This window comes from Schistocerca americana, chromosome 11 (assembly GCF_021461395.2).
Source record: "Schistocerca americana isolate TAMUIC-IGC-003095 chromosome 11, iqSchAmer2.1, whole genome shotgun sequence".
NCBI classification, from domain to species: domain Eukaryota; kingdom Metazoa; phylum Arthropoda; class Insecta; order Orthoptera; family Acrididae; genus Schistocerca; species Schistocerca americana.
The window spans coordinates 25,734,671-25,758,279 of NC_060129.1; the positions used below are offsets into that span (position 1 = coordinate 25,734,671).

The 23,609-nt window shown below is 44.3% G+C and overlaps 1 protein-coding gene across 2 annotated transcripts in view; it reads left to right on the forward strand.

The window, feature by feature from the left end:
* The window catches only part of LOC124553612 (autophagy-related protein 9A), a 142,363-nt gene that overhangs the window by 21,663 nt on the left and 97,091 nt on the right, over window positions 1–23,609 (forward strand). For both annotated transcript variants that reach the window (XM_047127466.1, XM_047127467.1), the window contains exon 3: window positions 1,692–1,869. In XM_047127466.1, coding sequence (XP_046983422.1) covers window positions 1,692–1,869 — 178 coding nt within the window. The remainder of the gene's footprint in view (window positions 1–1,691; window positions 1,870–23,609) is intronic.

A 23,609-nucleotide genomic window follows, 5' to 3' on the forward strand; every position in this document is an offset into this window, starting at 1 on the left:
ACGTAACTTTGTGTACAGTTTTATTTCGCATTCACCACTCATTTACACTCTGATGTAGAGTACATGCGAATGCCTGAACCCTAACTCCCAAGTTCCATCAAAACCCTTTGATGAACAGTTTTGGCTGCTCGACACCAACAGTCAATGATAATGATACAATATTTTGTAATTGACTCTTCTAGTTTAGCCACCGCCCTCCACGAATGTTTGTTAGGCGTAAGACAATTACGCACTTTTCTCTCCGGTCCGCTATTATTAAGGGTTCGCGTAAAAGTTAACGTTTTTCTCCTTTTCATAAATTGGAGCCAGCTCTCCACGATATAATTAAAAAAAAAATAAAAAAATAATGTCTCAATAATGTTACCCTCGTGAGATGTGTATAGATTTATCCCGGAATTGACCGCCCTGTAGGTGTACTCTATTTAAGGACCACACTTGGCTATCCGCAGTTTTGTGTAACTAAATGTACTTTTGTTACTCTGATCGCATACTGTAGTTATTTAAAACTCGCCTCTATATTTTTTCACAACACACAATTAGCACTTCGTTACTTGTTTTTTTTTTTTTTTTTCTAAGAGTAAATGAAAAAATGACGCCGTACCATCGGCTTCGTTGATATAAAGCAAAACACCTCAATATGCCCAATTTTACCTCTTCTTATATGATTGGCTACCTTACTCATTAATTTACTATATATTATTTCCAATAACACTAAACAGGTATCACTGTTATATTTTAATTGCATTCAAAAGCATGTTATTGTTATTATGACTGACCAAATCGTAACAAATTGCGCGGCGTGCGTTTTTAACGATAGCCAGCCTTTATTCGTGCAATATTATATATAAATAGAGTAGAGGGAAACATTCCACGAGGGATATTGGTCTTTAAATATGTCTGCTTGTGTGTGTGTGTGTGTGTGTGTGTGTGTGTGTGTGTGTGTATACCCGTCCTTTTTTCCCCCTAAGGTAAGTCTTTCCGCTCCCGGGATTGGAATGACTCCTTACCCTCTCCCTTAGAACCCACTTCCTTTCGTCTTCCCCTCTCCTTCCCTCTTTCCTGATGAGGCAACACTTTGTTGCGAAAGCTTGAATTTTGTGTGTATGTTTGTGTTTGTTTGTGTGTCTATCGACCTGTCAGCGCTTTCGTTCGGTACGGTAAGTCACCTCATCTTTGTTTTTATATATAATTTTTCCCACGTGGAATGTTTCCTTATATATATATCACTCACACATACAGACAGGACCGAAACATCGATCTCTCTACCGTAACCAATAGAGGCAAATACGCTATTCAAGTTCCATTACATCTATCTTGACTCGTATTATTACAATATTACTGAGCCTCTACAGTTTCCTGTAGAGAGTAAGGTCCACCTTGATCATCGTTATCTGAGCTTGCCACTATTTTGCAGGAATGGTAGTATAAGCTTCCCTCAGAAACTGTGCGGGAGGTGTATTTACCCATTTGGAGATGACTGGAAGCTGTTGTGAAAGCCGAACATTTTCCTACGCCATATTAGGCACGGTAATGTGTTTTGTTTTTTGTGTTTGCATATTTTGGTCCGATCCCCTGTACCTGTGTAGCCGTTCGGCCGGACTTACTAACGAGGTACCGGTGTTTCGATCGAATAATTGTCTTTGCTGTGTCCTGTTACAGTGCGGATTGCATTCTATTCCGTTCTGTCACAGCACGCTGGAACCACGTGGAGGACCTGGACGCGTTCTTCACGCGCATGTACCACTACCACCAGAAGCACGGCTTCGCCTGCATGATGCTGCAGGAGCTGCTCGAGCTGGGCCAGTTCGTCTTCGTCGCCGGCTTCGCCACCTTCCTGCTGCACTGCGTAGACTACCCCGTGCTCTTCAGGTACGCGGCACCTTCACTATATCGGAGTGCGCGTAAGGCGACAGGCGGTGGGTTCGGTACACGGTGGCGAGGGCAACTTTACGCTCCACCTGGTAGCGGCTGACTGCAGCGTGCACTTCGGGATTTATTGTCGATTTTTGTGTCAGCTGAGCTGCAGTGACGATATTCGACATTATTGGTGTCGTTGAGCAGAGGGTGTATACGAGGGAGATGTACTCGAAAGCAACACCGTAGGATATATATTGCGAGACTAATTTGACAGTGCACTGAAAGACCTAAGTAAAAATGATGTCCCAGAAGTATACAACATTCCGTGAGAGCTGTTGATAGCCTTGAAAGACCCAGCTGTGACAGAACTTTTCCTTCTGGTGTGCAAGGTGTAAGAGACAGATCAAATAACCTCAGACTTCGAGAAGAACATTATAATTCCAATTCCAAAGAAAGCAGTTGCTAACAGGTATGAAAAGTATCGAATTATCAGTTTATTGAGTCACAGTTGCAAAATACGAGGGTCATTCAGTAATTAAAGAGGAAAAAAAGCATTTATTTTTACAAAGCAATAATTTTCTACTTTTCAACATAATCCCCTTGAACATTTATACACTTGTTTCAACGAACTACAAGCTTTTTATTCCGGCTGCAAAGAACTCTTTATCATGATGTTTGAACCAATTTCCCACAAATGTTTTCACGTCCTCGTTGTCCTGGAACCTCTTCCCATGTAATGCCTCCTTCTGTGCACCAAGTATATAGAAATCACTAGGTGCTAAATCAGGACTGTAATAGCGATGAGGCAGTAATTCCCTGCCCATTTTGTTGTTGGTTTCACGGGTTTGTTGAGCAATATGAGGACGTGTATTGCCTTGCTGGAGAATCGTACCTCTACTCTGAGATCCACGACACCTCCCTGGCTGGCTTCACCTTGTTGAAAAGCAAATCCGAGCAGTATTGGCTGTTTATTGTATGCTGTACGTCCAGATAATCACAAAAAAACTGGACCTTCAGCATCCTAAAACACCGTTAACACGACTTTTCCTGCTGATGCTTGGATTTTGAATTTTTTCTTCACAGGTGAGTTGGTGTGCTTCCACCCCATTCCAACAGGCTACAAGCTTTTTATTGTGGCTGCAAAGAACTCTTTGTCTTGATGTTTGAACTAATTTCCCACAAACTTTTTCACTTCCTCGTTGTCCTGGAACCTCTTCCCATGTAATGCCTCCTTCAGTGTGCACCATACAAATGGAAATCAAATTCTGGCTCACAATAGTGAACCCAAGTTTCACCACAGGTTAAAATTTTGTTGAGGAAGTGCTCACCACGTCTTTCATAATATTCCTTTAGCTCTGCGCACACACTTAACCTTGTTTCCTTCTGTAGCTGCTTCAACTCCTTTGCGATCTATCTTGCACATGTTTTGTGGTACTTCAGTTTGTTATAGATAATGTTATGAACTGTACCAGTACTAACTTGAACCTTATCAACTATTATTTCCACAGTCACACGGCGGTCGGCAACATGATTCTACTTTCAAGTGAGGGATTTGAAACTGCAACTGGTCGGCCAGAACAGTGTTCGTCAGTCACTGAGTAAAGACCATTTTTTAATTGCTCTACCCACTTGTAAAAATTTGCACAATTCGTATAACCTGCACCATAAACATTAGACGTTCTACAGTATATATTCACTGGTTTCTCACCTTCAGCAAGTAAAAAATGAATAACAGAACGTTGTTCAACTAACGTGGACATTTCAAGCAGACTCACCATCTTGAAATGTATTTTTGACATTATAAACAAAACAATGTTGATACATCAGCTGATCAGGGCTCAACCCAGTGATGCCAACTTAAAGCCATAAAAGCACCAAACTTGCCCCACTAAAAGTTTTTTCCCCAGACCAATTTGTCTCTGTACAGAACAATAAAATAACTGCTACAAGCCAACCTCAGGGAAGATCAGTTTGGATTCCAGAGAAATGTAGGAACATGCAAGACAGTACTGGCCCTGTGACTTACCTTAGAAAATAGCTTAGAAAGACAAACCTATAGCATTTGTAGGCTTAAAGAAAGTTTTAGACAATGTTGACTGGAATACTCTTCCTCAAATTCTAATGGTGGCAGCGGTAAAATACAGGAGGCGAAAGGCTATTTATAAATTGCTCAGAAACCAGACAGTAGTTAAAAGTCGAGGGGCACGAAAGGAAGCAGTGGTTGACAAGGGAATGAGACAGGATTGTAGCCTATTGCCAATGTTATTCCATCTGTACACTGAGCAAATTGTAAAGGAAACCAAGGGAGAAGAAATAAAATCTTTGCGATTGCCAGTGGCATTATAATTCCCTGTAGAGACGGCAAATGACTTGGAAGAGCAGTTGAACGAAATGGGTGGTGTCTCAGTATGTTCATATAAGATGAATATCGACAAAAACAAAACAAGAATAAAGGTGTTGCGTCAGATTAAATCAACTTATGCTGAGGGAATTAATTAGAAAACAAGACATGTAAAGTAGTAGTTGAGTTTTGCTATTTGGGGAGCAAAATAACTGATTATGATCCAAGTAGAGAGGATATAAAATGTAGACTGGCAATAGCAAGAAAAGCGTCCCTGAAGAAGAGAAATTTGTTAGCACCAAATATAGACTTAAATGTTGGGAAGTAATTTCTGAAGGTATTTGTCTAGAGTGTAGCCATTTATGGAAGTGAAACATGGATGATAAACAGGTTAGACAAGAAGAGAATTGAAGCTTTAGAAATGTGGTGCTACAGAACAATGCTGAAGATTAGTAGGGTAGGTTGTGTAACTAATGAGGAGGTACTGAATAGAATTGGGAGAGACACCTTGACTAAAAGAAGAGATTGGTTGTATGATACATTGTGAGAGGTCAAGGAATCACCAATTTAGTGTTGGAGGAAGCGGGGGGGGGGGGGGGGGGGGCACGGGAGAGGTAACAATTGCAGAGGAAAACCAAGAGACGAACACAGTTAACAGACTGAGAATGATGTAGGGTGCAGTAGTTATTCAGATTGGAGAACTTTCCACAGAGTATTGTAGTATGGAGAGCTGCACAGTCCAGTCTTTGGACTGGAGACCATAACAACAAAGTGAACATTATGTTAATGAGCGATTGCCGTAGTTTTTAAAGTGTAAAATTTATCTAGTGACAGTCAGAAGCAGAAATACACCCAGCATTTGGCACTCACTTCTGCATCGCAGGGGTACGTGAAGGCTGGAGTTTGGACTGTGGCGTAATGTGGGACGGAGACAGAGAGTGTACTGGAACACCGCAAAGTATTCTCCACCTCTTCTCGGACCGTATGAATAAAACTATTCTCGGAATTTCGGAGAACATTCTCAGGTTCGCAGGAATAAAGTGAGTTGGAGAATATACTTCACATTCTCAGTTGTTTTGACATGAGCTCTGTAGCATACTTAGAGCTGAGTAAGTTCTGTTGAGTGTAAGGTTTACAGATAGTTTTATTAGTAAAAGTGTCAGAGTTTATGTAGCTTGGAAGGGCAAAAAGATGATGTACATAGCCCAAAGAAATACTGAAGAGATAAACTGTAGAAGTTTAGAGATGTTTAACAATAAAAACATTCTTTGAATGATTTCTTGAAGCCTTCAGCTGCCATTCGCTTTATTTCCTGTACAATTGTACCATTTTGGCCGTATGCCATTTCCAAGTATCTTATGGATGATTTTTTTAGTAACAGATTATGTCATATACGTTGTTGCTCCTATGTCATTATGTTATTCTCATAAATTAGTTAGAGGTGTTCACACTATTTTAGGAGCCCGTTACTTTCCCATAAAATTGTGTAAGATATAAAGAGATGGCAGCTGAAGGCTTCAAGAAATCATTCAAAAAATTCATCACAGCTGCAGACCCTATGGCACTGAAAATAAAAACTTTATTTGGCCGGCAAATTTCCTTCTCGAAAACCGTGAAAGAAGAGGGGACAACATTTCAAACAAAGTGAAAATGAAAACATCTTTGTGGTATAAAGCGGACCTAAGTTTCAGACTAGTGTATGAGAAGACTTAAGTATAGACTGTGCAATTGTGTTACCGACATTTTCGGATGTTTATCATGAAGTTCTCACATAGCAACGGTCTTATATTTTGTTATGTTAGTAATAAGAAAGTGGTCCAGAAAAATTAATAACTAATTTATTACAAACCTAGTGATCTGTTTCTCATAGCAAAAACACAAGAGTGACCGCTCAAGTGCTTGAGACACGGGTGGATCATTGTGCATCACGTGTAACCAAAATTATCTCATGTTGGATAAAACTGACAGAGTTCCATTTTGGCGAAGATGAAAATGTGATTTTGTTTACATAATGTGTTCACCTAACTTCCGTAACAAGTTTCCTGCAGATGAAAAATTTGATATCATTGTCAGAAGATGCATTTTCATAAACTGTTCGTAATCATCTTAATAATTTTTGCTGCACATAAAAGTAAAATAAAAATACTGCGCAACTCTTCCAGAAGACATTGCCACTTCCATATTTGTACATCAAATAACTTGCCCGTTTGAGCAAGTCGAATGAAATGTGATGTCACGCATTTGTTCTTCGCCAAACAAATGCCACACACTGACAACCCTCTTGAGGAGGAGTGAAGGTAGTGATATGAAAGTCCCTCATCAGAGAATATGATGTAGATTTTTTTATTCATATGAAACTGAAAACCTTCTGTGAGAATGTTTTTTTTTTTTTTTCTCTGAGAAACTTCTTCTGAGAATGTTTCCTTTTTTATTCATACAACCACTTCTCCGTATGTGCAGGTTACCCAGTTAATCTCCTACTGTGCTCAAAAACCTGTCTCCTGTTTCCATATTTGAAGCTATAGTAACTTTTAGAAAGTTTATACTATGGTACTAATTTTGCATTGAACAAATACAGGGTGTACATAAAGTTCGGGAACACTTTCAATTATTTATTGCACAAGAACTAAACATTATACAGATGTCATATGTATTGCATTTTGAAGAGAAACTCTGGAAGGTTTTTTTTACAAACGCGGGATGCACGACGCACAAATATCCTTGGACTCATTATGAATGTCTCTCGTACGCACTCCACATTCACTTCACTCGCACTGGGTCGTCCGCTTCTCTTTGCCGGGCACAGGCGACCCGCTGTAACAAATTTGTTGTGCCAGTGGCAAATGGCCTTTCTTGTCGGTGGCTTCTTACCGTACTCTGTTCTAAACATCCGTCAAACAGCTGTAGACTCTTGTTTTTGTCGAACTTCGACACACAGAAAGCTCGCTCCGCACGTGAACTCGCCACGTTTGTAACTAGCGCTGACTGTCAGCAAATTACCAAACTACACTGTGGCGGTATATGTGGGGGGTGGGGGGAAGAGGGAGGAGGGGGAGGGGGAGGACTTTCACGGTTTCTATTGTAAATGACATATGTACGATATATGTACAGTGTTTGGTTATTGTGCAATAAATAATTGAAAGTGTTCTCGGACTTTATGTATACCCTGTATATAACTTTTTTTTAACAATATAATGTCCTTGTCATTAATTTCATTATTAACTATTTGCCTCTCTCATTAATACCTTGAACTACATATTCAAGAAAATCTTTGACTATTGTGCAATACCTGTTCTGCTGTTAGTTTGCGGTTAGGCATGTTACCTGATGAAACATCGTGCTCAGTGTTTTCTGTGTGTGGTGAGCAGCAGTCCCTCCTGTTTAATTGTTGTTATTCCATCCCAGATTTTTTCTTTATTGAGGTACATTGCACAGCTACGTAAGGTTTTAAATTCGGTGGCACTCAGTCTGAGGCCACATCGCCAGATGTGTCGTGCCATCCTGAAATAGGCAAGCACGACTGTGCGAGTGCTTAAAATTTGACTTACTTGGATAATTTGAAGTTAAGATACAATACGAGATGAGAATCAGAACGTAATTTTTTGTGGCAACATTCTTTGATAAATATATGGTTTTTCTCGCTGTGTCAAATCGGTACGCCATCTCAAGTTTTTAATGACTTCCTCTATCATCATCATCATCATTAGTACCTGTCTGTAGGTCATGTGGTACGTTACTAAGTTTGCGAAATTATGCCGTAAAGATGTCACGGAGCCGTGAAACTTCTGTATGCTACCAGAGAGTATGTCCACTTATATAATGGAGGAACATTGGTAGCTATGCCGATTTCGTTGGATGGTGGATAACTCGAACTAGTAACAGCAGATAAACGGCAGCTATATGTAAGGGGCAGTCACATGGAACTGAGACAGATGAAAAAAGTAAGTAAATTGTATATTTTTTCAACAATAATCCCCTTAAGTGTTCATACATTCGTGCCACTGTGACACGAGACACTCAGTGTCTTCACAGAAAAATGTTTGCGGTTGTAGCCAGGCGTGCACCTCTTCGTCCGAAGCAAAGGTGTCCGGGAATGTCTTTCTTCAGGGCTCCAGAAATGTGGAAATTGCACGGGTAGAGATTGGGACTGAACAGTGGATGTGCAAGAGATTCCTGACGAAATTTCCACAGTGTATAGTGAAAATGGTGCAAAGTTACAATGACATTTTTCCCCGACTGCAACGGTCCGCCGCTCGTTGGTTTCCTGGAACACACTGCCACAATTAACAGGCACCGGTATGTGGATACTTTCCAAAAATTGAAATGTGCCATCGAGTCCAAATGCCCAGGAACATTGACGGATGGCACGATTGTGTTGCCCCTCCACTGCACAGCCCCCACCCTCCCCCGTCCTCTCCTCCTAGAGAGCTCACCACTCTTTGGCAGGTTAGTGCTTAGCTACCACGGGGCCCCAGCCTTTGCAGCAGCCATTCCCTTTCCGTGCTGCGTGTTCATCCTCGTGCTAGTCGTTTCCCCTCTATTGGGGAATATGTCTGGGATATTTTTCAGAATGTGTTCTGAGGTTTTAATAGCCGGACATCAACATTTGAGGGTCCTTTCCGTTTCTTCTTCCTCTTTGTGCACTGCTGAAGGGGTTATACGTTTGACGTATAACGAGTGACTGGGTAAAGCATAATTCCCAGTCCTGGGTCGACAGGTAGAGTTTGTACGTATCCCCTGGGGCAGACCAGGGCAGGAAGGGATGATTGCCTGAGCTGCTAACTTCTCAAAGTGCCGATTGGTCCCTCTTTCAGATGTTCAGGGGGTGTTACCTGAGGTGTGAACAATCACCCGAGGCCCTCCAGTTGGAAGGAAACCACTGTCGGAGATGCTGGTAATTGTGGGGGACTTTTTTGCAGTGAGCCACTCTTCATCATCTCAGTGTGTGTCTACTAAAGCGAAATGGAATGAGGCTAAGGATTCAAAGACACTGTCCACCACCTTGCTCTCGTTTACACAATGGGACTTTACCATTGGAAACAGATAGTAATTTTCGAGCCCGACAGCTGCTTACAGCTCCTCTCCTCCACGGCTAGCCTGTTTGTGTCGAGGCCCGTCGAGCACAGAAGTATATGTGTGGTGTTGTTTACATTCGGCTGCTTGACGGTCTGACTGATGAAGAAATCCAGACTTACCTCTCTAACAAGGGTGTCAATGCAGTCCATTGGTTGATGCCTCCTCAGTTCGTATGTGCACTCTTTTTCTTTCTGCTGATCGAGTAGTGCTTCCGTCGAATATCAAAGCGGGCTACGAAGTCATCACTGTCCGACCGTTCGTTCTAAACGCGGTGCGCTGCTTCCACTATCGAGAGCCACACTCGGATGTCCTTTAAAAGTACTGCCAATTGCGCTGCTTGTGGTAGGGGATACTCACGAGGGCAGTTGCCGACCACATTCTCCTCGCTGTATCAACGGAGACTGTGCTGCCTCATCCTGTGAGTGTCCCGTGTATCTTGATTAGCGGGCCATCCGGGAGATCTGGATGCAGAAGACATACCTTACCCTATCACTCGCAAGTTGTCGGCTAGTTGAAAGCCCTCTGTTTTACCACCCAGCACTTACAGTACTGTTCTTCCTACACCTTGCTCCACAAAGGACACACCTGTGCAGACTTGCGACCTCCAGTTCTGCACTGCATTTGTAAAATCGCCCAGTATCGTGGTAGCGTCCCCGTCTCCTTCTCCTAGAGCCGTGCAACGAGCCACTAAATCCTCATCCCCAGCAGTGAAATCACAGCCAGCAGGCCAGAAAGGGCAATAGAAATATTCCAGTGAAGATTTCTTATGCCCGTCTGGCTGACAACCATCTGAGACTCGCGTGCTGCCCATAAAGACTCTAAGAAATCGAATAAAGGCAAACAGTCTTCTACTTCTGCGTCTCGGAGGTCCTCTTCTGTGGTATCACCACTCACCTGGCTGACCTCACTTTTGCCAGTGTGCCCCGCCTTGTATTTTTCTTCCTTGGAATCTGCAGGCTGAACCAGGAGAAATGCCATGGCCTCTGTAGATTTCGTGGGACAGAATCCTCCAACCTTTGTGCCTTGTAGCAGAGAGTCTGCCTAGGTGGATTGCCCTTCGCTTGTTCCCTCCTCCCTGTACCCCATTATGACTCTTCTCTGGGGGAATCTTCGCAACACTAGATCTGACAAGGTGTAGTTGTGGCTGTTCGTGGAATCACTGCGACTCCTTGTTTTCTGCCTCCGGGAAATCGGACTGTCTCACTGAACACCCAGCTGCAAGCTGTTGCAGTCTGGATTTTCCTTCCTCACTTCACCCTTCCTGTTCGTAATTTCTGCATCCCTCCATCTTTCAGTGTCACCAGGGCAGACTTCCTGCGGCTTATTGATCAACTTCCTCACACCTTTTTGCTGTTCAGTGGCTTTAATGCACACCACTGCCTTTGGTGCTCTTCCAGAACCTGTCAGAGATGCGCCTCTCGGCTGAGCTTCTCAGTCGACTCGACCTCCTCTGCCTTAATACTGCAGCACCTGTATTCCTCCAGAGTCCGCACACACCTATTTCCATTTGGACCTACCATTCTGCACTGCCCAGCTTGCTCGTCGTTTCGGGTGGTCCATTGTCTCCGACACGTACTCAAGTGACGGTTTCCTGTGTGCTATCCGTTTGCCGACTCCTCGCCCACCTACATCTAAACCCAACTGACATCTTTCTAGTGCTGACTGGAGGCTGTACTCCTCCATGGTGACCTCTAACAAACAACATTTCCCCAGTTGTGAGGACCAGGTAGAATATCCTTACAGCCGCAGAATGTTCCCTTCCTCGCACTTCCTCTCTATGGCACCATGTCCCGGTCCCTTGGTGGACGGGGCACGTCGTGACACAATTCCTGTGTGGGTACTTGCTATCTGCATTTTTAACCATCATCCTACCATGACAAACTACATTTATTACAAACATATGCGTGCACAATGTTGTCGCAGTCTTCAGAATAGGAAAAAAAAATATTCTGGATTATTTTTTTTAAAACAATTCCACTCTCTCTTCCGTTGTGTGGGCCAACCTCTGACGGCTCTCTGGCACCCAGGTCTGTTCCCCAACTTCCGGCCTGACCGTAGCAGATGATGTTATTGTGGACCCTACTACTACCTCCAACACCCTAGGCCACTATTTTGCGGAGCTTTAGAGTTCCACCCACTATCACCCTGCTTTTCTCCATTGAAAACCTGTGGAGGCAGCTCGGGCAATGCCCTTCTCCTCACAGAATCGTTAATGGTACAGTGCTGCCTTTACTAGGAGGTGGCTGCGTCCTGGTCTCACTTCATGCCGATCTTCAGCCCCAGGGGCGGACGATGTTAACATTCAGATGTTGCAGCACCTTTCTCTTGTGAGCAAGCACTTTCTCCTTCGTACGTAGAATCGCATCTGGGCAGATGGCGCATTTTTCAGACACTGGCACGAAGCCACTGATAGCGACACCTAAACCCGGTAAGGGTAACATCTTCATTGTAGCTACTGGCCCATTTCTCATACCAGCTGTGTTTGCAAGGTGATGGAACATATTATTCCTGCCTGGCTAGTGTGGTGGCTCGAGGTTCGCAATCTACTTGCCACTGCACAGTGTGGATTTCGAGCCCACCGTTCTGCAGTTGACGATCTTGTCACATTGTCCACCCGTGTCGTGAATGGTTTTCTGTGGAAATATTGGACTGTGGCCATATTATTTTATGTGGAGAAAGCTGAAGATACCTGCTGGACTGGTATCCTCTGTACTCTCTATACGTGGGGCATCCAGGCCGCTTGCTCAATTTCCTGCAAGAATTTTTAAAAGACAGTTTTCAAGGTACGTGTGGGTTCTGCAGTGTCGTACACCTTTATCCAGCAAAATGGCATGCCTCTGGGTTCCAACTTCAGCATTGTCCTCTTTGTTATAGCCATTAACATCGATATGGCCTATCTTCCACCAGGCATCTCCGACTCCCTGTTCGTTTACAATTTTGCAGTCTATTGCAGTTCTCTACGGACTTTTCTCCTGGAGTGGCATCTTCAGCAATGTGCCGATCATCGGTTGTGAGTCTCTATGCAGAAGCTGCTGAACTACTGCTGTCCTCCTCAGTGGATACGCGTGCCGTTTGTCTGCCACGCCCGGCTACCCATCCTATGCCTCCTCCTTTGATGACTCCTTTGACTGCCAGCATGGGATGCGTTCCCCTTACTGTTACATCCTGGAGTTTGCTTTCAGCCAGTAGTCTGGCAGCTTAACTTCACACTACCTGCCACTTTCCCAATGGTTGTCAACCCTTCACCACCTTGGCTTCATGCAGCGGATCGTGTTCATCTTGGATTTCATTTGCTTCCTAAGGAAACTGCTCCAGATTCAATCCGTCACTGTAAGTTTCTTCATCTTTCCAAGGGGCTTAGCAATAGTACCTTTGTGTACACTGATTGCTCTCAGACTGACCGTGGTATTGGGTGTGCCTTCGTCATTGGCACTGACCATTTGCAGTATTGGCTTCCAGAACAGTGCTCAATATTTACTGTAGAGCTCCTTGCCCTCTATCAGGACTCGCTGTGGTGACACAGGGTTTTTAATTCTGAGTGTATACACTCTAGGACAACTGGGGGAAACTGGTAAAAACCCGGAATTTCTTTCACCTGGGAGAAAACTGAGAAATTTGGAATTCTGGGAATTTTTCATTGTTCTATTTTTCAGTTAAATTTTTGTAGTTTTCAGTGGTAAAAACTGATACTCTGACAAAGAATTTTACTTCAGCCTGCTACTGCAGAATAATACCACCCCAGTGAAACATATATGAGAGAAAGAAACCAAAATTAAAACTTACGTTGCAAATGAAACACACTATTTATGACAGCACTCACACAAGTGCCTGCCAACAACAAAATGTGTCACAGGCTTTAGGATGAAGACTACACAACACTTCATAACAACAAACAGCTTCCAATTTGGATGACGTCACAATGGTTTATGTTAGGTTTGTTTGAGCAGTTGCCACCAGGTCACGCACATATGCAGTTGTCATGTATGGGCGATAGTGTCTCTCGCTTTGGGCTACACTTATCAGCTGTAGGGACAAGCAGCCAGATGCAACCTGGAAAACTTTTTCTGTGACACCCGAGCTGCCAGATTTGCGCATGCGCAGAGCAGTCCGGGTTGTAGTGGGGAGGGGGTAGTCTCCACATAACCCGTGTTGACATTCAGTGATTCACTGTTTCCTCTTTGTTTACTCTTACATCAAATGAAAGAAAAATGCATTTTTATGTCCAGGAGCTATCAGGTGAATTAAAATACATTCACATAGTTATGAAAGGCAAAAGTATGTTATTAGTTTCAGTTTTCTGATTTTATTTTATTTCCAGTTTTTGGCAGCCAGACATTAATTGTCTTGTAGAACAATAAAGTTATTTTTGTGAATTTTCTAAAGAAATTTGGCTTTTATTCATCTCTTCTCCAGGGACAGTCAATTTATTTGAAACACTAATGGTATGTGTGAACTGTTTGCTGAATTCCAAGCGCATGTTTTTATCGTCTGGCATGCATGGCATTATGCCATAAAAAAGAATCAAACATGAGATAATGCAGTACTGGTACTCCAAGAAAATTTGCATCCTGAAAACCACACTGAAAACCTTAATATCAAGTTCAGTTCTGAATATGGACATACGAATATGCACTTTCAGCCAAATTATGCATTTTAGTATGGTTTACAAAATTCTGATGCTCTTGGAGTATCCTCTGATGTCCTTTTTCATTTATGACGTAATGTAAGAGCTCTTAATGCTAGATACGTACGAGCATATGGGCTTACCACATCGTCATAGCTGTGCATGCACAGCAACACTGTTTTTTGACGCTCTCTTACAGTTGCTGAAAAGAATTCTAACAGGTCGCAGGAAAATATTGCGAACGGTGGTTTTATTTAAAACTGTACTGGCACATTTGTCTGCTGTATCTCAAAGTGGAACACATGCAAAATAGACCAATATTATATGTAAAAGGCTTAGCTTTTTCTGTAGCTATTCTATGTATATTAATTTAAACCATTACCCTTTCCTGTTTGCATGTTCGTACTACTTAAGTGATGTTGCTATTGGCTGACTGCATCGTGTGTCAAATGCTCTGAATGTTTGCTATGATTGGTTGGCAAGATTATGTGACATGAGGTATGACTGATTTACAAAAGTGCATCACAATTTTAATTTTGATGCTTCGGAAACTAATGTGCTGTCTTTGGTGGAATTCGAATACGTGCATTCGTAACATGAAAATATGCAGCATATCGTACAGCAAAAATATGCAGCCTACATGCTACTACACATCAAAGATCTTTTCAAAAATTTTTTTCTCTTTTTTCACTCCCCCCCCCCCCCTCCCCCCCCCCCGCCCCCTGCCCACCCTTCCCTCGCCTCCCTGGGGTTCATTTTCTACAGGGTTGGAAAGTTTTATGCCAGTGTATAAAACCTTAACCATTCAAAGGATTAATAAGTTTTACAGATCTGAGGGGAAAATATACTGTCACTTGACATGGAAAAAGTGTATTTTTAACCAGGAAATCCAGGAAAAATCCGGGAATTTTTTTGCGTTGTCCACGTATGCACTGTGTAATTGTGTCATATGCTCCAATTTCTCAGTGCCCTGTAGAGCCTCAGTGTGATGTATGCACAGTCCACAGTGCAATGTGTGCGAGAAACCTTCCACTTGATAACTGTCAATGTTTACGTGGTTTCCTGGTCATGTCGGTCTGACGGGGAACGAGGCTCCTACCTCAGCCCACTAGTTGTTCCGTGCCTTCCGATGATCTCCGTCTGTCTGTTACCAGGTGGTGTCACTTTGGCATCTCCTCACGGGAACGAGCTCCGGGTTATTAAGCCGCTCCCATCGCATCGGTCGACCTCCACTCGGTCCTCTCACTGTGAAATCATTTTAGCTGGGTTGCTTATTGAGCACTATCATTTTAACTGTAGCCATTTGTTAAGTGGTGATCCCCCATCACTTTGTGCTCACTGTCAACAACCTTTGACTGTTCACCATTGCCTGACCGAATGCCCTTTTTTTAACCACTTAACATTGTAATGTACGTCTGCCGTGTGAGTTATTGGCCGTTTCATCGAAGAACACACGGTGTGTTGACTGTGTTTTACTTTTTATACATTGTGGAAATATACGAAGGACATTTAATCTTTAGTTTGGGACCTCCATTGTCTCTAGGGTGTATTTTGTGGACCTTTCTCAAAGAGGAAGTCCTTGTCATTAGCTCTCTTTTGCATATTAGTGTTCAAAAGTTCTGACATAGGTGCGTATGAACTTTGTTGTGTTTTAGGATGCAAAAACAACTAAGAATGATTCTGCTGTAGGATAATGCCTTGCCACAAGTTGGCAACATGTTGCCGAAATCTTTTTCAGTATGTTGAAGGAGATTCATTGGAAAACTCTTACAGATCCTCCGTACAGTCCCGATCTCTCCCTGTGAGATTTCCGTGTTTTTCCAGTCGTGAGGAAAGGCATTTGTGGCCGTTGATTTGCTTCAGATGAAGAGTTGTAACTGTTTGTATAGTTGTGGTTCTGTAGACAACCACAAACATTTCCACGGATGCACTGACTGCCTTGCCTCACTGCAGGATAAATGTATTAACAGTATGGGGATTACTTTTGAAACAACAGACAATTTACTTACTTTTTTCCATCTGTTTCATTTTAGTTTTGTTGGCCTTTTCATTTGTTAAAATGCCAAATGTATATTTGCAAAGTGCCTTGCTCTTTATAATCTGTAGTCAAAAGCCCCACCCCACCACATTCTCTCTCTCTCTCTCTCTCTCTCTCTCTCTCTCTCTCTCTCACTAAGTTTTTTTGCTGGAATATGTCTTATGAGGTTTTCACACAGGGCAAACAGCTCATCAGCCACAAATGCAAATGGAAGAGGTCTAAATGCAGAGTAGGAATTGAAACCCTTTCTAACGAAACACACTGTCAGCCACAGTTCTCCAGCAGTTGCTTCTGTGCAGTGTGGTCATCTGACAACACCCTCCTCTGCACAGGAGGTGCACACTAACTGAAATTCCTGCCACATTTTTCTCAGGTCGACCCCGCCGCAAAAATCGCCTGGCCGTAGCCCGAAGATTGATCGCAGTGCAACTGACACCGACGGATTCTGTCTATGACCGACATCGTCTGAACATGACTGATCTTTTCAAATCGGTACACCGCTATGTGTGGTAACAATGTAGCAAATTGCATTGCCCTATGACTATTTGTGGGATTGCAATCGATTTGTCCGTGTGGTGCAGTTTAGAAATGAAATGATCATATGGCATTGGTGGCCTGGAACCCCCACCCACGGAAGATTGGCTGGGATGTTGTGTGTCTTTCCAAATCCCCCCCCCCCCCCCTCCCCCGCTCCTGCAGGAGGGTCACCACTCTTTGGTGAGTATGTGCTCAACTACATTGGGCCCCAGCTTTAGCACCACCACCCCCTCTTTCTGTGCTGCAAACCTACCCTTAGACTACCTCTTACCTGCTCTAATGTTCTGTCAGATGTTTTCTGGTGCAGACCCTTCCTTGACTTCATTTACAGTTTTGGTCTCAATTTCTATTTTCACCCCCAGCTCTGCAGTCACCTTCCATTCACCTTTCATTAACGATTATATGGTCTCCATTATTGGGATTGACCTGCCATCTTTTCCAAATTTTACAGGGAAGGTCACCCGCCATGGTGGATGCTCCACCTCTGTGCCTTTCCACCCTGGCACCCTTCCTTCTGTTGTTGTCTGTCCGAAACCCAGCACAGTAGCCATCGTATTGTGGTGGAGGGGAGTGGGGGTTCATCAAGTACGTGCACAGTGGTAGCCCCCTGACTACACGGGGATCACATTGTCGGTGCCCGCACTGCACACTCCCCGCGTGTGCCGTGGAGTATGTGCCCGCCGTGACTGGGGCACAGGGACTCCCAGTGACAGAATACTGGTGAGGTTGCTGTGGCTGGGTGACACCCACGGGAGAGCCCTTTGTCAGAGTGGGTGGCACTGTGGCAGATAATTCAGACATGGAGTGACTTAAACTTTCTCTTGCTGGTGTACACACGGCCCCAGCTGTCTCGTCCGATGGAAAGGGCTCATACAGTGCAACAAAATACAATCCCAATGCGTTCCCTTCCCTTGCCATACTGTGGGAGGAGTGCAGGACTAGATGACAAAATCCTTCCCCCGATATTGATCTGTATCGAGCCCGACAGGGACGCCTTTCTGGCCACAAAACCTGAATTTTTTGTGGACTGCAATGAAGAAGAATATTAGTGAAGTTGCAGTCATCTCCAAGATGAAGAGCAGTTCCCTCCTGATCCAAGCGTAATCTCCTGCCCGGTCACAGGCCCTGCTCTCTTGTGAAAAGTTGAGCGACATTCTCGTGACTGTCACTCCTCACGAGGGTCTCAGTGTGGCCCAGGTTGTCATCTTTCGCTGTGATCTTCTTTTGAAATCTGACGATGAGCTGCGGGCCAACTTAGAGTGACGGGGTCTGCATTTCATCTGTCGTGTCCGTAGGGGTTCGAGGGAAAACGGAGTTGCTACTGAGGCCTTCGTCTTGCCTTTTGAGGGTGATACGTTGCCTGAGAAGGTCAAGGTGATGATCTACTGGTGTGACATAAAACCCTATGTTCCCCATTGTATGAGATGTGTTAGGTATATGAAGTCGGACATATGTCTTACCGTTGCACCACTACCGCTGCCTGCAAGGCTTGTGGACGTCTGCTGCGTGCAAACGTTCCTTGTTCTGCTCCTCCCTTCTGTGTGAACTGCAGCGAGCTCCCTGCTCACCAGATTACTCCATTTTTAATTGTGACAAGAAAATCTGGCGGTAAAAGACTGTGGATAAGCTCACATATCGAGAGGGCAGAAAAAGTACGAGCGTCTTAACCCCCTACAAATTACAGAATATTATGCCACAGCTGCAATGTCGTCGCCTTCCCTGTCGACGGTGCCTTCCTCTTTTGCGTCTCTTACAGTGGGCCTTCAGAGCCACCTGCAGATCCCTATTCCCACATGGTTAGGCGGGCTGTTCTGGTGTTTCCACTTCATCCACTTCTTCAGCATCGGCCGGCTCCCCACCTGCTGGGCACACTGGCCCCCATCCTCCAGCCGGAGGTGACCTCATCCTCCTCCGGCTTCTCTAGCTACGAAGAGGCCCCTCGGGGCTCTTCCTTCCAAAGTTCCTGCCGGTCCACAGCCAGATACCAGTCAGTGGCTGAAGGAACCACAGATTGCCGGCTGTCGGACTTCTCGTTCTTCTGCTGTCTGTGAAACCAGTTCGGGGACTCCTTCCCAGTCCTCATCGTCTAAGGAGGAGGAGAGCAAGAAAGACAAGTAGTAGTCTTCTATGTCGAAGGAAACTCTGTGGCCCACACGCCAGTGGACTCTGCATGTACTCCTTCCGTGCTAAATGTGGAGATCCCAGTGGCACCTAAGACATCAATATCCCCAGGCAGTGTGCCGCAGAACCTGTCAGTGGATCCTCTAATCTTTCAACTGGTGGCAGCACATGACCCTTGATCACATCAAGCCTCCACAGTATTCAGTCGGTACTCCATTGGAACTGTAATGAATTTTTCCACCACCTGGATTAGCTACAGCTGCTTTACCCTGCATTCTGTATTGCCATCCAGGAAACGCATTTTCCAGCAACTGGAACTGCTGCCCTTTGTGGCTACCGAGGTTATTTTAAGAATTGTACAGACTGTGAGAGAGGTGGAGTTTGTATGTATGTGCTGGACTTGCACAGTGACCTTGTGCCTTGCGATACAACTTTGGAGGCTGTGGCTGTTTGGGTAAGGGCACATCAGGATTTTACCATCTGCAATGTTTATCTCCCTCCTAATGATGTCGTGTTCTGGAATGTACTGTATGCAATATTGTCTCAGCTTCCCCCATGTTTCCTAGTCTTGGCTGACTTCAATGCCCATAACCCTTTTCGGTGTGGTACAATGATCACTGGCGGTGGTAAAGATACCAAAACTTTACTAGCACGTCTCGAACTGTGCCTCTCTGCCTGGTGCCCCCTTCAGTGTGGCTCAAGAAACTTATTTGGCCATTGATCTCTCCTTGTGGAGCCCTGGTCTTCTACCGTCTACCCACTGGAGTGTCCACACTAAACTTTGTCGTAGAGACCACTTCCCAATCTTTCTGTCCCTCCCCCGAGTGTCGGTCCTCTGGACACCCACGCAGCTGGGTTCGCAATGCTGGCAGAGATGCATTCCCTTCTGTCATTCTCTTTAGTTCTGTGTAGCGAGGAAGTATCGATGTGGCTGTTTGGCGTACAAAGGGAGCCATTCATTTGGCAGCCGACCGACCCATCCCCTCTTCCTCGGGAACCCTCTGCCTGAAGACGGCGTCCCGGAGGATCCCAGAGATGGCGGAGGCCATTAGAGATTGTAACCATAAGCGGCACCCTTCACTGGAGACCTCATTGCCTTTAAAGGGCCCCATGCCTGTGTCCACTGCCTCATAAAATGACTAAAACGAGACTCTTGAGAATGGTACGTTTACACAAGTGTATTGTGTACCTCTCCGTCACAGGTATGGGCAACGATAAGACACTTCTACAGCTTCCAGCCCCCTGCAGGTGTATCAAGTATTTCCTTTAATGGCGCCATTTATATTGATCCAGGTGTTATCACCGAACAATTTGCTGAGCATTCTGTGTCTGAGAATTATCACCCCGTCTTTTGGCTCATACTACCCACCACCTGGAGCCATATAATGCCCCATTCAGTGGGTGGGACTCTTGTGCCTAGCCTGTTGCCCTGATATTGCCCCAGGACCAGACCGCATTCACAATCAAATGCTGAAACATCCGCCAGTGGATTGTAATTGTCACATCCTTACCCTCTTTAATCAGATCTGGAATGAGGGCGAGTTCCCATATCAGTGGCTAGAAAGTGCGATAATTCCGGTAGTGGACAGTTATCGCCCAATCGGCCATACTGACGTTCTCTGTAACTTGCTCGAATGCAGGGTGAGCAAGTGGCTGTGTCGGCCTCTCGAATCTTGGGACATTTTGGATGCATCTCGGGGAGGTTTTCTCGAAGGTCGCTCCACTGATGAAAATTTCATTCATCTGGATTCCACCATCCAGATGGCCTCTGCACATCGTCAGCATCTCATTGCTGTCTATTCGACCTAGTAAAGTCTCAAGACACTACACATCACCACATCCTTACTACGTTACAAGAGTGGGTTCTTCGGGGTCCACTATAGATTCCTGTTAAGAACTTCCTGTCGCCGCATTTGTTCCAGATTCAAGTGGTTGCTTCTGTCAGTACCCCTGTATCAAAGAGATCAGGGTCCCACATGGCTCTGTCCTGAGTGCCCCCTCGTTCTGGTAGCAATCTATAGTCTAGTGGCAGCTGTGGAGTCTTCAGTATCACCCTCCTTATATCCTGACAATTTTTGCTTTTATTATTGCTTCTCTAGTGTGGGTGTTGCTGAGTGTTGCCTACAGGTTTTAAAAGTGTAGCAAAATATTTGGCTAGTCTGTAATTGTGTGAATTGAAGGTGTCTGGTATTGGCCGCAGAGGCAGGCCCCCGTTGTCGATTTTCCGTAGTCGGTACAGGCTTGGGGATGCCGGCGCCCCTGGACACGGCCACTTCTTCACTGCCTCCAATAGTTATGAGACTTGTACCTGCACACGACCAGCTGCCCCCATCCAGCGCAACGGGGAACAGTGCCGACAACCGAGGCACGTAGGGCCCGTGTCTTCTCCGATAAGCCTCCGGACAGAACTATGACATCTGCAGGAAAGCACATGTTAGTATTCGATTCGAGAAGCGACAGAATGGTGGAAACTGGGAAGAGAAAGAGCATTTACTTTCCTGCAGTACTTGGGACTGCTGTCAGCCAAAATTGTGAGGCTACTCAAAAGATGGCACAAAAACTGTCTTGTGACCACCGCTGAAGACAAAAGAGTGGCTCTGCTTAAGAACCACCAGAAGTGAACATACGAGGAGTCTGTGCCATTGGTCGTGAGTGTGGCCGGCACTACATTGGGCAAACGCGGCACTGTTTTTCAAAATGCTGCCAGGAGCGCTTCGGGCACGTGCAACTGGGACAGACAGAAAAATCGGCAGCAGCGGAACGTAACTTTGAGAAATGCCTCACCTCTGATTTTCGGAACACCGAGGTGCTTTGCCGAGCGACTGACTATCGGGACAGTGTCACGGAGGAATCGTCAAAATATGGATTCGTGACAGTCGGGTAAACGGAGATGGAGGATACTGACTAAGTGTGGCATAGAACCTGGCACTGTCAGACTCACCAGATGCAGCCGGAATGCACACACGGAGCTCCCGCTAACCCTGCCACTGCAGCCTCGCCCCTCCCCGCCGGCCCACTGGCCGGGCTGTACACGATCAGCTGAACTAGTATAAATATCACAGCATCGGCATATCACGACACATCGTCAGAAATCCCACGGTATTTTGATGTTGCCATCTGGCTGGAGTCCTGAGAGCTTTTCACTGACTTACATTCGCGTACACATATAATTGTTGCATATGACAACAGTATTGTTCAATACTCGGGTCATAACATTCCAGTACCTTACTTCATCTACATCTACATATGTACTCTGCAACCAGCTGTATGGTGTAAGGCACAGAGTAGTGTGTACCACCACCGGTAACTTCCTTTGTTATTCACTTGCAAATGCAGCAAGGAGGAACCACTGTTAAATGCCTCTGAAAGAGCCCTCATTTCTCTTGTCTTGACTTAGAGGCCCATACGAAAGTGTGTGTTGGTGTCGGTAGAATTGTTCTGCAGTTATCTGGAAATCCCTGTTCTCTAAACATTCTCAAAAGTGTTTGACAATCAACATGTTCCCTCCACACGTTCCTATTTCAGTGCACAAAACCTCTACCCAACACTCGCTCCTCGGCTGAACCTCCTGATAACTAAGCTAGCAGCACGCTTTTGAATTTCCTTACTGCCGTACTTTAAACTGAATACATAGTGGATGTAAGACTGCTGGAGAATATTTTTGAGCATACGAGAGTACTTTTTAATATGGCATACTAATGTTTTTACAGTTTATTGAATGTTAATTTTTTCTTTGTTCTTGAGTGGTCTGGGAAGATTGCAGGAAACAAATAAAAATGAAAACCGTGTGAAGTGCGTGGCCAGTTAGTAATAAAATAAAATTTGCCAAATCCTGAAAAAGCAGACCCCGTATTAGATGGGATAAACACTCAGAAAAGAAATAGTTATTTCTAGTATATGTTCTACTTGAATAAATGTACATCAGTGGTATAAAACAGGATGCATTTCTGAAGCTGGACCGAAGCATTTGTTTTAATTGCTATATTTCTTTATATTATGTCCAAATACATGTTGATATCCTGAATTCTAGTAATGTAAAAGTGTTAAATGAAATTTTTTTATACATTGTAATTTGTGTGGTACAGTTATATGTAGAGACCATGTGCTTATAGCAGGAGTCAGGAACAGCCTGGCTGGTAACGTAGAGTATAACATTAAATGTCACCTGGACGAAATATGAGCAGCAGTAGCCAGGCTCGTGTGGAGTCTGTGGAGGATTTGCTGTGCCACAACTAGTCCGGATTAACACATCTGTCAGCCTGGTGAAAAGAGAGCTGAACAGATTATTTTTGACTGAAATAGTCTTGTATCTGTGCCGACCTGTTGCTGTGATTTAGAGATGGGGGGCTTACAAATCGTGATTGCAGATCATCTCACAGACTGAGTAAGCACACGAGGCAAAAATTCCTGCTATTACTGGAGTCGGAGCAGTGCATTTTTTAGGCTAAAGTCGGGTTATAGACATTGTCGTATAATAGCCTCCAGTTTGGTATTGGAATGTACAATAGGTAGCTCTCAGTTTTGTACTCTATACACTGTATCGAGTATTGTAATACATGGTGACCGCATTTCACATTTATTATTCATTGTTTAATGTTGCGTGAGAGATTTGTGTGGTACAGTACAGAATTGTGCATTGTATGCCAACTGACAATAAACACAAAACATGATTGACAAAATCACAATTTTAATAATACGTAATAAAATATTTATGAGTTTGTAATTAGGTAAAATAAAGTTGTCGAATTTAAAAGAATATTGTACTGCCCGGTCTTCATACAAATGACCATGACTCTGACTAGGAGGGCAGTTCAGCGGTTGTTAATGTTAGTCAACAGAAACAATTTGTAAAAGGCATTTAGTTGGCTCAAATAAACGAATCAGTCATCAGTTAAGATGTGTCCAATTTCATAATTTCAAGAAGTTACTCTTCATAAATTGAAAAACAGAACTCTGCATTTTTTTCAAAAGTGAAGACAACAGGATTTCTGCAGTGAACAGACATGGACAACAGT